Genomic DNA, 13,766 nt, shown 5'->3' with positions numbered 1-13,766 from the left:
ATGTTTATGGCCCACTGATAGTTGATTTAGATATTTGGGATTCTTTGAAGCTTTGTAAATGCATGGTAAAGGGTGACCGGTGGATTCGGCTAAACTTGTCTTTTTGTGCAACAAAAAGAATGACAGCCTTCTGGGTGGCAGAACGATCTAGGCTACAGAAGATTGTGGGAAAGTATATATCAAAGCAAAACAAAGGACTGTACCAGTGAGTGCTTCTTTCTTGAGCTGAGGTCAAAGGTCGTCTGGTAGAGCATCTCCACAAAGTTCTTCAGGCAGGGCACATTCACTTCATTCTTCACCGCCTTCCAAAAACACACAAGCACAAACATATAAGTCCACATGCTGAGCTACACCCACTTGGTGCAGCACACAAATCACTCAGAGCTATTCATCTTGTCAATGCAAAACGAAATACATTTCAATTGTGTTTCTGTAGCAACTCATTCCGCAAGCTCCACCTCAAACCACTTGACAAGACATGTACCATCATGAACGCTGCAGAACAGTCTTCAAGACTTTGTCAAACGATCTGGTTCACGGTTTCAAAGAGCCAATGAATCGGTGTGATCGATTTAAAACAAAAGGGAGCACAGTTGAATGATTTTGCCTAGAGAGGTGCAGAGTCCTAACTCTTGTTCTCGTTTTTAGGGTTTACATACAGTTTACTTCTCAAAATATTGCTTATACTATAACGTCTGTCTTAATAAAAATCTGTAACTAGGCGTAAATAGAAAAACCTGGAATGGGACTGCAGCGGAGTGTTTACAGATCGCACAATTTCTGATTTAAATTATTGGAAAGTTGTGTAATGTTCTGTGTTGCCATATTGTGAAACTAGACTAATTTAAATCAGAGTTAATGTAGCAATGTTGCAATTAAGCCAGAATGTGTCAAATTTCTGCAGTACGCATGTGAAACCTGGCTCATGATTTTTGCACAGGCATGAATGATGTTATATCATTTAAATGAATGGAGAGTTCTGATGTACTTACAGCAGCTACAGGGATGAGGATCTCAACAAACAGGCCAGCCAGTGCATGTTTGATATCTTTGTCCTTCACCTCCAGGAAATACTGAGCACATTCCTGCTTCGACGACAGAAGCACACAAAACAAAACATTTAATTAATAAATGCGAATCTTCACACTAATTGTCTGAGAGAAACTCATAAATGTACAGTTTTAGTAACTGAAAAGGATGCACCACCATTAAATCTTTTGTAAGGCCTGCACACTCACACACACTGGTTGGAGAAATATGAGGTCTACAGTAAAATACAGCATCGCTTTGCAGCTATTGGCTCAATAAAAATCCCTGGATTACGGTGCTTGTTAAGTGCAGGATTTCATTGCCTGTAACTGGCTAATGTAAAGGAATTGCTTCACACACTCTTGTTGGCAAAGGTAGGGCCAACACATTGAGACTGTTACTCAAGAGATTTTATGAGGCATGACTACAGAAAGCTCGCAAATAAAACAAAAGAAGTACTGTCTGAACAACAATAGAGTAGACGAGACTCCATATGTATTGACATTGATGATGTGGCACATTACACCAAAACTGAAAAAAATGGCCTGAAATGTTGAAGACAATATTTACAGTATATATTTATCTTTTCTTTCCCTCCAACAAATGGTCAAGAGGTGTTTAAGTTTGCTTAACTCAAAATAAGCAAACTAAATTGTATAACAGTCATTTTGCACGCAATTCATAATCCAAAACTAGGACATGTCTATGGGACAAAGTTAAATGTTTTAAATTGGTCAATAAAGTTACAGTATATCAGAAATTTTTTTTATGTAACTGAATATGCATTCAAAAGTTGCGTTGATGCGGGGATTTTAATTGTTTAATGGTCAAGCCTTCTTTCACGCAAGGTAACAGTTGATTTAACAAACAGATTTCATTTTATTTTTATAAATTTTTTCCATCATATATATTTATATATATACTTTATTCATGAAACATATCTTGTAACACTAAAAGGTCTAGTTTCCAAAATGTATTAGTTCACCCAAAATGTAAATTGTCATTAATTGCTCACTGTTATGTTTTCTAAATCCATACAACTTTGAAAATATAAACACAAATGAAAATAGTTTTATAAGAATACATGAATAATTTCTGACTCATCATTTATTAGCGGATAAATCGCATTACAACCACCCTCAGCAGCTCATTATAAAGCCACAAGAAATGTGTTTGCATGCGTCTCGACCTGCATGAACTGGAAAGAAGCCTCAAAGTCCTCAACGGGGTACATCTTGACTCTGAAGAACTTCATGCCCATGATGAGGCTGATGATGCTCTGCACCACATGAGGACTTTGCTCCTTCAGCCTCAGTTCCTTCAGCTCTGTGATGAACTTCTTACGCACTGCCTGGAACCTGCACACAAACACAAATTAATAGAAATTAACTAACATGCTGAAATAATGTGTCTAGTCTACTCGCACAACAGCGGATAAAGATTCAACATTGAGTTTCAACGAATGTGTGTAAGAGCCTTTAACTAAACTCAAACATTTCACATAACAGGATGAATAAAAACAGTCTTGTGGGTTATTATAATTGTTCAAGGTCAAGATTTCAAGTTTCCCTTAAGTAAAAAAAAAACCCCAATATGTTAATGCAAACCGGCTAGATCCAAACAAACAAGGACCACAGTCAGCGCATCATGCCTTTATCATATTATGTAAAACAGCCTCTTCAAACACTGTCCTCGGGGTAGAGTGGCTCCGCACAGGAAATCATGGAGGGGAGGTTGAGCACTGTGGTAAATCAATTTCAGGCCCTGACTATTACAGCACAGGGCTAAATTACATTATAGCTTAAACAGACAGTTTCATGTAGCTGTGAGGGAGTTTTGCCGTTTGGAGAGCAGAGAATTATAGTAACATTAAAAGCGTCCTAAGACTGTACAAATCATCTGTATTAAGCTTGAGGCAAGTAAGTGTGACTGAGTGAGGAGTTTGAGGGCTTTGTTAACTCTGATGGAGATCTGAATGATGTGACAGCTTCGACTTCATCCTATATACACTTGATATAAAATAAAACAGCTTTTAGACCACAGATATGACGGAACACATTATGTGAGCGTACATTTTCAACTTTTATTGTCAAAGTGAATATTAAAAATGTGCAAGAGACCACAGAAAGTACACTATAAGCTCCCTGTGGTTTTGGGATGGACTCACTTGGATTGAGCAAGGACTCCGATGACCTCAGCGAAGAGGTCAGCGATGATGTGCACATTACCAGTGTTGGGGCCTGAGTACCTGTTAAACAAACCATGACAATCAAAGAAAATCTGTATATATATGTATACATATATTGAGGAGTAAATCATTATATTAGTGTGATTTCTGAAGGATCGTGGCTGCTGAAAATTCATCATCACAGGAATAAGAGGTTAATTCACAATTTGTAATATTTCTAGATATTATAGCTTGACTATATTTTTGATTCAATAATTGCAGACTTGGTAAGCTACGCCAAATTTCTGTACAACAGTGTCGATGCACACACAAAATGATGTAATGCACAGGAAGCAATTTAATTAGAGGTGGTTTCAGAAATCACACCTTGTTTGTGTCACATCGGGTTTGCATTTGTCCAGGGTAGAATTTGTAGAATTTGCATAGAAAAGTGTGTGTTTGCGTATACAGACTCACCCCTCTTTGTGTTTAAAGTGCTTGAATGCCAGGTTAAGGACTTCTTGTACTAAGGCGTCTGGCACGGGATGAAGGGGAATCTATGGAAAACATTTCACCAGCATCAAAGATGATGTAAGGGTCAGTGTTTTACTTCAGGATCCCTGATACACTCTTAGCAAGTCCATGCCTGTTAATACCACAACACACCTATCTCTGACTTCAGAGACACCACACCTAAGCAATGAAACGCAAATCTCACCTGTTTCAAAACTTCCACTGAAACTAAACAAAAAATGAAGTCTATGGCTAAGTCCCTTCGCTCCAGTAGGTAGTCTTTATCCCGGTGCTGTTCATCTCTAAAAGGAAGATCAAAAGAGCAAGAATAAAAGAACGTTTTATCAAAGCCAAATAAAAAGTCACATCTTAGGCATCTGCTGAAGCTCTAGTTAAAGAAAAAGATAAACATACAATGATTTGTATTGTGTAAAATATATATCTTCCCACCCTTTGGACTTGGTGCTGGAGCGGGGTCTGTACTCGTACGACTCGTCTTCTGTCCCGCTCTGTCTTCTGTACCAGTCAAACAACGTCCGCAACAGCGAAGGCAAACAGTGTTCTGCTATGGAGCTCATAGAGCTTATTAACTGTAAAACACAAACACAGCAACACCGCTCAATAACTAGTTGTTAAGTTTAGGTATTGGACGGGATTAGGGATGTAGAGTAAGGCAATAATATGTGATTAATTACTACTAATAAATGGCTAATATTCTAGTAATATGCATGTTGATAAGCAACTACTTAAGAAATATAAAGTGCTACCTTGTCATACTGAATTGAAGTGCTATTTAGATCTGAATCCATTTCATTCGGAAGTACGTCACAATACAGAGTGATAATAAATAATAAATCAGTAAAAATAAACTGCAATAATAAATAATACATGTCGTACATGTCGGCTGTTGTACGCGATTCATCAGTGCAAGTTATTTCAAGCAGAAAAAAAACTTTCCATTCAAAAATTCCCATTTAATTAGGAAAGCCATTTCATTTGGTCTGTAAAGCCCAATGAATAAAAAACACTGTCAAGTTGATTGAAGAGAAAGATCTAAGCAGAGAACAATACACAAATTGATGGAGACGGAAAGAAAAGGAAAGGGAAGCAAGAGAGATGGCAGCACATTTGAGTGCAGTCAGGTATCGATCTGTCCTATTGTGAGGGCAGGACGGGTGTAGGATGATACATCCAGTGGTTACTCAACCTTTCACTGCAGTAACCCAGCACCAAGCATCTCGCACACACACACACACACACACACACACACACACACACACACACACACACACACACACACACACACACACATATGGCAGTAGAGTAGAACTGTGTGTATGGTGATGAGTAAGTGAAGGATGGTATAGTTCACTACAGTGTGATTCAGCAGAGTAGATCTCTCTGCAGTCACAACACGTCACTGACTGAACACGCAGTTCCTGAGAATTGGCACAGGCAAATCCAATAGCCAAATCAGTGTGTGCGTGCTAGCACTGTGGAAAAAAAAAAGAGTAATGTGCAGAAAAAAATGTGCTTGTTTGAATAAAAAACATAAATAATAATAATAATAATAATAATAATAACAATGTTCTGAGGTACACTGGGTCCAAAATATTGCATACAGATAATTGACAATCTTCTATTTTATTTTTATTTTTTTTTACTGTTCAAAATGACAAACATTTGTATTTATTTAGAAGCAGTGTAATGAAATCCTAAAAATTTATAGAAATAAAGCTAAAAATCAAACCCAAATATTTTATGAAAAACATAAGCTTGATCTAAATGTTATCTCAGCAAGTTGGGCTGCAATTAGAAGCTCACATAAAATTTCTAAAACCTAAAAAGAAGCTGAATACCATAATCGTAAGTACCATAACAATATACCAGTATTCTGTTTATTTCATATCTAGATTCGAGTCTGACTTTGATTCACAGACGTTTAGACCCTGCTGTATATGCGGCCTGCATCAGGTGAGCGTGTGGGATAGGATGATGTATGTGGTTAAGGAGAGTTATGTAACCGCTCTCCCGGCCCTCATGGCACTTGGCAGACACACTCCAACACCCTGAACTGACACACACACACACACACACACACACACACACACACACACGTACACGCACGCACGCACACACCCCCAGCAGCCTGTGCTGATCTACTGCTGCGGATGACACAGCGATTCTGCTCTTGGCAACGTCCAGTGCGCACACACACCCCAAAACTCTGTTCACTCTAAAGTATAGAGACACACAGACACATATTGCTGTGATTTTCTGCATACAGAGCACATTCTCCCGGGCTCATTCTTTCTCACACACAGGCCTAATGGCACTGACTGGATCCATTGCAGGATGATGTCTCATTTGCTTTGCATTTTGCTAAACAAAGCATTTTGCTGCAGCTCTGCTGTTAAAAGTTCTGCGCTAATCAGAAATGAGTGATAGAGAGTGAGAGAAAGAGAAGACTGAAAAGCAACGAGGACAGGAAAGAGATATACTACGCACATTTATAATTATTAAATGATGAAATGAGACACACATGTACTAACCTGATCAAATTGTGCATCTTCTCCTCTTTGCAGTGAGCGGGAAAGGAGCTTCTCCTGAAAGAACAAAGACACAAACAATACAATGTAAATTAATAAATGATAGATGAATTAACAAAAACTAACAAATGAAATTACGATATTTATATTTGCATTTCATTTTTAAAATTTCGGATTAAAATGGGTCATATGATGTTGCTATTTTGTGTATATGGTGTAACACAATGTATGCGGCAAGTAAAAAAAAACCCAACACCTTATTGTCTACATGCTCTGATTGGCCAGCTTTCCAGTGCATTGTGATTGGCCAAATACCACGAAATGTCAACGAAATGTTACACCCTTTACCATAACGTGATGGAATGTCCCATAGCTATCACACCAAAACAATAAAAAAACATTACAAACGAGGCATTTGTTGCATCCAATTGGGACATAATTACCGATTTAAATGACTTAGTACTGTCTTTTTTCATTGCGCCTCGTAAACATAACACCATGTCTGCATTCGTGATCGGAGAAACAACATACAACAAGCACTACCTTTCACTGCTCAAAACTCATGTTTGAATAGTAAGTAGTAGATTAAATTGAATCAGAAAATGTAACTTAAAGGTTGGAAGTCAGACGCACAGACTGTACTGTACTGTAGAGTTGGAATTGCCAAACAATGTTGTAAATAAAACTTAACCACTGATTTCTAGTTATGTACTCTTTTTAAAGCACAAAGTAGTTTCACTTTCACAATGAAACACAGCGCCTCCAGAATATGGCGCCTGCAGCAACACTAAAGTGAAAATATCATCTCCGCCTTCTTTCATTGTGTAAATATTTGGGTGGTGTTACGAAAATAAACCAACTCTGTGACTTAGAAAAGTGGGGGTGTGTTTAAACAAGCCATTTTAGGTGCGCGTGGACATAACTTTTATAACAAATACAATAAATATAAATAAATAATACTTTGGTTTTGAGACTTTAAAGGTGCTGTATGCAGGATTTTGACTCTACTAAGGCATACAAATACTATAATATGTTTGCAGATATTTAAGAAACATTCAGTAATGAATATTGGAGTTAAAAAAAAGCATTTATTAAAAATGAAAATCTTCTGTAACATTGTAAATGTATTTTCACTTTTAATTAATTCTTACAAAAAAGTATAAAAAAAAATAATATTATTGAGCACAAAGATAATGTTATGTCATGTAATTATGGACAAGTTTGATGCAGATTTTTAATGCATTGTTTTATTTATAAATATACACCACAAATGTTCATGTATCCAACACATTTGTACGCTACCGAACACTATTAAATGTATACTCAATTGCAATTCATTTTAATCTGAATAAACAGCAGATTAGGTGAAAAAGAGGTAAGAATGAGAATGACTTTGTTTTACCAATGTAAATGACTCAAGAACTTCTGGTTAATGGCATTTGAACGCTCTGTTATCTGGTTTACATTTGAACAAATACTTTATTATGAGGGAGAAGTTCAAAGTCTGAGAGCTGAACATCAGTGTTTTCTAAAGCAGCTCCTCTCTGCAGCCTCTTGATACGGTCATTACCAGTTTAAACTCTTGCTGGGTAAACTGAGAGAGAGCTCAATCTACCACTAAGTAAACACACAAGGAAAAAGACGAGGGAACACGGAGAGGAAGCGTTTAAGGACAAGTCTGGAGAGATAGAGAAAGTGTGTGTATTTCAGCACGAGGGGCTCTGAGAAGAATCCAACAGAACAGCATTCCAAGAATTCAAACCCCTGCTTCTGTTTCTGGGAATACATGGGGAAGTGTTTGTGTGTGCACTGTTCAAGCACACAACTACCTCTCTCTTTTTCATAAAATAAACTCGGAGCACAGCTACTAACCTTTCACCTCAATCCCTGAAGTTACTGGTAACACACAGCTCATGTTCACCAGGAGAGTTACTTTTTTTTTTTTTTTTTTTTAGAGTATGTGTGTATATATATATATATATATATATATATATATATATATATATATATATATATATATATATATATATATATATATATATATATATATTCTTTTGTTTCTGCATGAATGCTTCTTACTCGCCTTGATAACATTTTCATTGGACTGGGCACAATTTTCTATTACTGTATTTTTTTTTTTAAATGCTAGAGATATTATTGTAATAAATGTATTGTATAAAATGTACAGTTTTATGTATTACTTTTTGGGTAAAACTCACCAGTGGTTCAGCCATGACCACCTCGATCTTCTTCTCAGCGAGTACAGCAAACTCTGCAAAGAGGCTCTTGATGACAAACTCCCCGGGCTTAAGCTCGGGGTCGATGGTGATGCTGGACATGGTGGCGGGGTGGATGCTACGCTTCTCCCAGCTGGCCGGGGCTGAGGGGGATGTTCCTCGCCTACTCACACTGCTGTTGCTTACAGGGACCGAGGCTGTCAAGAAAGAGAGACGGTTATGTAGCATTACAAAGCATTTTAAACGCACAATAAAATGGTTAGAAAGTGGTCAAGTGGAATTTAGCAGTGAAAAAAAATCTGAAGACAAAATGTAAATCTATTGCCATTAAAAAGACAAAGGAGTCATAGTTTCATTAAAGGTCGAAAGTACTGTTTTTCAAATTCGGGGCCAATATATTTCACAATCACAATATGACGAGTTTTTTTTTTTGCAAGAGCAAAAAGCGTGCAAACATTGACAAATATATTACCTTTCAAGTATATAAACCCAGATCTGATTTTTCACACTAAACCACATCCCTGGTGTAATATATGCAGCCTCACTGCCTGTCTGCCATTGTTTGGGATAAGTCAGCTTCCAACTAAGCATCTTATTACAATTACTGCTGGATGTTGGACCACTCAAAAAATTAAGCTGTGGCTATGCGGCACTGTTAAATAAATTGTTTTAGACTTCAGACTTTAGACTCTATGAACGGTTTGCTTACAGATGTCTCAGCACATTAAAAGTCAACATGTAGTAAAAAAAAAAAAAAAATAGGCTATTTATTTTGCAAATAGATTTCCTTAATGTGATTGATGGCCAAAAACCAAAAAACAACGCTTGTGTTGGGTTTTTGTGTTTTCTGAGAACAGGCCACATCCAAAACCTTTATATTCTACCCCTAAACCTTAAAACAATGCAAAAAAACTGATCAATACGGAGCAGTGATCGACAGGGCCGACATATCGGACACTATTTGTTATTGTTTAAATATATGCATCGGCCGTTAAGTTTTCCTGTTTGACCAATATGTTCCAGGTCCGCTTTTATTTTGTCAGCGGCTGAACACATAGAGAATGTGTGCTTCATAGGTGTGTTCAGCCGCTGACAAAATAAAAGCGGACCTGGAACTTATTACTTGTTAAACTTGAGATTTTAAATTATGCTGTGCTGCACATTCAAGTAATTTTCATTGTGTGCTGTATGTAAAATGAGCGTTACCTTGGTATTGTTTAAAAAAAAATATGATTTCCAATACCAACAAACTTCCCAGAATAGTGAATGCCTTGTTGATTTCACTTCCCTTTTAATCATATTTTACACTTAATATTTATTTTTGAAAAATACTTGTCTTCTAAAGTACAAGTCACGTAAATTTTTCCACATATAAAATATAAATTTTAGATAATTTAATATACTTTAATTTAATATACTCAGCTTTGATAACATTGTGCATTTTTTTACTTAATAAAAGCTGTGGATTTCATTGAAATTTAAATATAAGTAATAAAAAAACATGAAATATGAAATGAAATATAAACTAAAATAAGCGTTTAACTAAATATAAAAAAATTTAAATTAAATCAATTGTTACATTTGATTTAATGCTCAGAACTAAGTAGCCTGAAATTTGAAAGTATTCAAATGAACTGATAAGTGCAGTGACACACTGTTTTTCTTGAGCACAGATAAAAACTGCATCTGTGGATAAAGGTACAACTCACATTTTTCAATCTAGACATGAATGCAGAAAGACTGGAAAAACTGTGTGTGTGTGTGTGTGTCACATGTCAACTTCACTCCGGAAATCCCTGCCCTTGTCTCCCACAGGTTGCTGGAGAAACCACGATGAGGCGAGAGAAGTTCAAACAATAATAGGAGGATGAACAAAAAAAAAAATCTCTGTGAAATTTAATGAGTTTTTCAGAAGAGAAAGAAGGGTCACACCTAGCAACTCCCTCATCTCTCACAATAATAAAACAAAAACATTCACACACTCAGAGGACGAGAGAGAGGGACACACGCAAGACTCCGAGCCCCAGAGCTGTTTGCGTGTTTGTTTGTCTATGTACAAACACTCACTCTTTGTTTCCTGTTTAGCAACACCTCCCCATCCCTATGATGTCACACTGCCAGATTTCATTGGCCGGTGGTGTAACAGGGTCCCCAGGCCCATGTCTGATTGGCCAACGGGCCTGCTGACGGGCAGTCTAACATTGTTTGTACTTTTCCACTCGGTGATGCAGAAAGGATGAGCAAAGGAAGAGAGATGAGGAAAAATGCAAGTCTCTCTCTCTCTGTTCGTCTTGCTCTTCATTTCTCCGGTGGATGTGCTGGATAATTTGTGACACACTGGGCTGCATTGCTGACCCCATAGCACACATTTGTGCCTCAGAGTGAGGCAGACGGTCACATGGAATGGAGTCACACACAGGGGCCATTAATGCAGAGTCTGTTTGTTGTTCGCTAGAACATTCTGATACTCTGAGCTACACAAGACATGATTCCCTGAATGCATGTGAACTCACACAGCTGAGCACTGTGTGTTTTAGCACTCCCACTTCCTGCAAATACTGTCAGAAATGTCATCGGTCATTTGTGACTAAAAATCTTTTTAGCATTTCAAATTCAATTAAATTATAAATACTTCATCTAAATCAGTTTAACTGTTTTCCTGAAAAGAATCATGTGACATGAGCTACCTTTCATCAATGTGTTTATTTTATGTGTTGTAGAGTCATTTGCGATTACTAGATTCAGGTTTTTTTTAGTTTCTTAGTTCAATTTAATAAATGAATCATTAAAAATGTATTTCAGATCAATGAATTTACATTAGATAGCCTTTATAAGTCATTTGCAATTACTAGACAGTAAATTTCCAAAACAATTTAAAGAATTTCTAACCAATTAAATGCATTATTAAGACTTTTCATTTTTTTGTTTAACTGATTCTTTGCCCAAAATAAATGAACCTTAAAAGAGCTGTTTGCCCAAGTATGTAGCAAAATTTGAAAATGTCCATTTTTTCCCCCACAAGTAAAATAATTTCACAAATAATCTCCCTCTTTAAACACAGACAAATCGAAACTAAATTAGTATGTCTCTGGGAGTCGTATGTCTGTGCAGAACTCAAATTTACCTAAACTCCTCAGGGAAACTAGTACCATCCAAACAGGGCTTTAATTGGGTAAGTGAGATGCAAACAGAGCCACACACACACACACACACACACACACACACACACACACACACACACACACACACACACACACACACACACACACACACACACACACACACACACACACACACACACACACACACACACACACATGCGCTATGATTTCCAGGACAGAGTCATGCGGATGCGGTCTGTCCAACAGAGAGCAGGCCGATCACACAGAGAGAGAGATCAAATAACCTCAATGACATCACCATCTACATTATACTCAGCTAGTTGAAGCCCGACAAAGACAGAGGTGATCACAGCAGTGTGCGATGATGTGCTTGACGGACGTAGTTTAGGTACCAAAGACCAGGCTGAGAAATGAAAAATTGATTTGTCTCGTAAAAGTTTATCAAGCAAGGCTAGAACAACCTGCAAGACACATACACAAGACTGCTATACATCATATTTTGCACCAAATTGTCAAAATAACATTTCTTTAAGTGACTATATAGTATTATGGACTCCACCAAACCAAATCAAATACAAAAAAATACAAGAAACAAGTACGCAAACACAAAAATAAATGCTAGTCTGACACATGCATTCTTGTGCTAATGTGCCCTTAATCAAACCTAAACACTCAACAAGGCACGAGAGAATCCTTTAAATATCGGTCTTCAAATGCCATTAAATCAGATGTGTTATGATTCAATGATTTAGCTAAAAACAGGTAAATAAACACTATACTTAAATGGTCAGTAAAATAGCTAAGCTACATTTTTAAGATCAACATTTTAATACAATTGTCACTTTTGTCTGTGATTATGAAAGCAGCCATTAGAGTGCAATTATTAGCCCTAGTAAAATTAACAAATAAAGTTGTCATTAATATATCCACACAAAAACAGTATGTCTGAAAAAAAACAAAAAAACACTACACTTCCTAGAACTGATCACTGTAAATAGTTATGTAATATTTATTCTGTATGTAATTATTTAACTAGCTGCCCAAACTGCTCTCTTCTGAAAATTAATGACTTCCAGTACATTACTGGGTCCCATGCGGAAATGCTGCAAATGCAATGTAAGAATGTTTTTGACACTTTCCTTTTGCAAAAAATACAAAATAAATAAATAAATGAAGACATTTCAACCAAAACCATCATTCTCTGAATTCTCTGTATTGGGATTACACCTGCTTCATGCATGATGGAGTTTAAAGGGGTTTTGTTTGTGTGTTTGAAAGAAGGAGAGATTAATCTGCTATGGTTCTAATAAAGTGTCAACATTATTTCTGCAGTGTCTCAACATGCCCAGATTCCAGTCTCTCTTCAGACCTACAGACATTTCAACAGTATTTTTCTGCAGCTTTATCATTTACGCAGCTCTTATTTGGAAACAAAGTTATGTCTTTGGCCTGACTTCTAAGCAGAGACGGGCAATGGGAAGAGTGGAGGAGTCCACTGGTTCAGTAGGATGTCACCAGCTCTTGAAACTAGGTCTCGCTGTCCATTGTTTGAATAGAGAGGCCCAACGCACGGGAATTGGCATCAACACACAAGACTGGAGGCAGCAAAAGCGAGAGAGACTTACTGTTGCATGCCAACTCCAAGTGACATTTCTCCAACGGTGCTGGATGTTACTAGTTGTTGATGTACTTAACCCAAGTCAGCAGAGCCTATCGGCTGTGAAGTAAAAGCACCTCACCAAATGTGATAAAACCAAAATACAGTGGATGCTAATGGAAAGCACAACCATAGCAGTGAGCTTCAGAAAGTGCTAAAAGTAGTATTTTTTGGATATGAAATGCAGAATTGGTCTTTAACTGCAGCTCATGACTCCTGCTCACTGACAGAGAGAAATAATCCACAAAGAACTTCATCTACATCCGGAAATGAATCAGCTGCATTTTAAAAAGCATAAGCTCACAAAGAGGACGGATTGCTCAAGCATCTATGTGAAGAGCAAAGTAAAAAACTGCCTAACTAGGGATGAAATAAAATAGTCACTACACTTAGAACTGAATGTTATTAACAGATGAAAAACTGTCTAATTTCAGAGATCAATCATTCAATATAGACGTGTGTGTGTGTGTGTGTGTGTGTGTGTGTATCTAC

General features: G+C 37.1%; 1 protein-coding gene across 11 annotated transcripts in view; it reads right to left on the bottom strand.

Moving 5' to 3' along the window:
• fryl (furry homolog, like) overlaps nucleotides 1-13,766 on the bottom strand; it is a 77,252-nt gene that overhangs the window by 34,815 nt on the left and 28,671 nt on the right. For all 11 annotated transcript variants that reach the window (XM_043218813.1, XM_043218804.1, XM_043218806.1 and 8 more), the window contains 9 exons: nucleotides 8,478-8,692; nucleotides 6,262-6,315; nucleotides 4,160-4,299; nucleotides 3,915-4,011; nucleotides 3,674-3,753; nucleotides 3,197-3,277; nucleotides 2,219-2,387; nucleotides 993-1,085; nucleotides 204-302 (listed from right to left, as the gene is read on the bottom strand). In XM_043218813.1, the coding sequence (XP_043074748.1) occupies nucleotides 204-302; nucleotides 993-1,085; nucleotides 2,219-2,387; nucleotides 3,197-3,277; nucleotides 3,674-3,753; nucleotides 3,915-4,011; nucleotides 4,160-4,299; nucleotides 6,262-6,315; nucleotides 8,478-8,597 (933 nt within the window). In that variant the 5' untranslated portion in view covers nucleotides 8,598-8,692. The remainder of the gene's footprint in view (nucleotides 1-203; nucleotides 303-992; nucleotides 1,086-2,218; nucleotides 2,388-3,196; nucleotides 3,278-3,673; nucleotides 3,754-3,914; nucleotides 4,012-4,159; nucleotides 4,300-6,261; nucleotides 6,316-8,477; nucleotides 8,693-13,766) is intronic.

This window comes from Puntigrus tetrazona, chromosome 20 (genome assembly GCF_018831695.1).
Source record: "Puntigrus tetrazona isolate hp1 chromosome 20, ASM1883169v1, whole genome shotgun sequence".
NCBI classification, from domain to species: domain Eukaryota; kingdom Metazoa; phylum Chordata; class Actinopteri; order Cypriniformes; family Cyprinidae; genus Puntigrus; species Puntigrus tetrazona.
The sequence above is the reverse complement of the archived record's forward strand: the minus strand, read 5'-3'. Positions and strand labels throughout refer to the sequence as shown.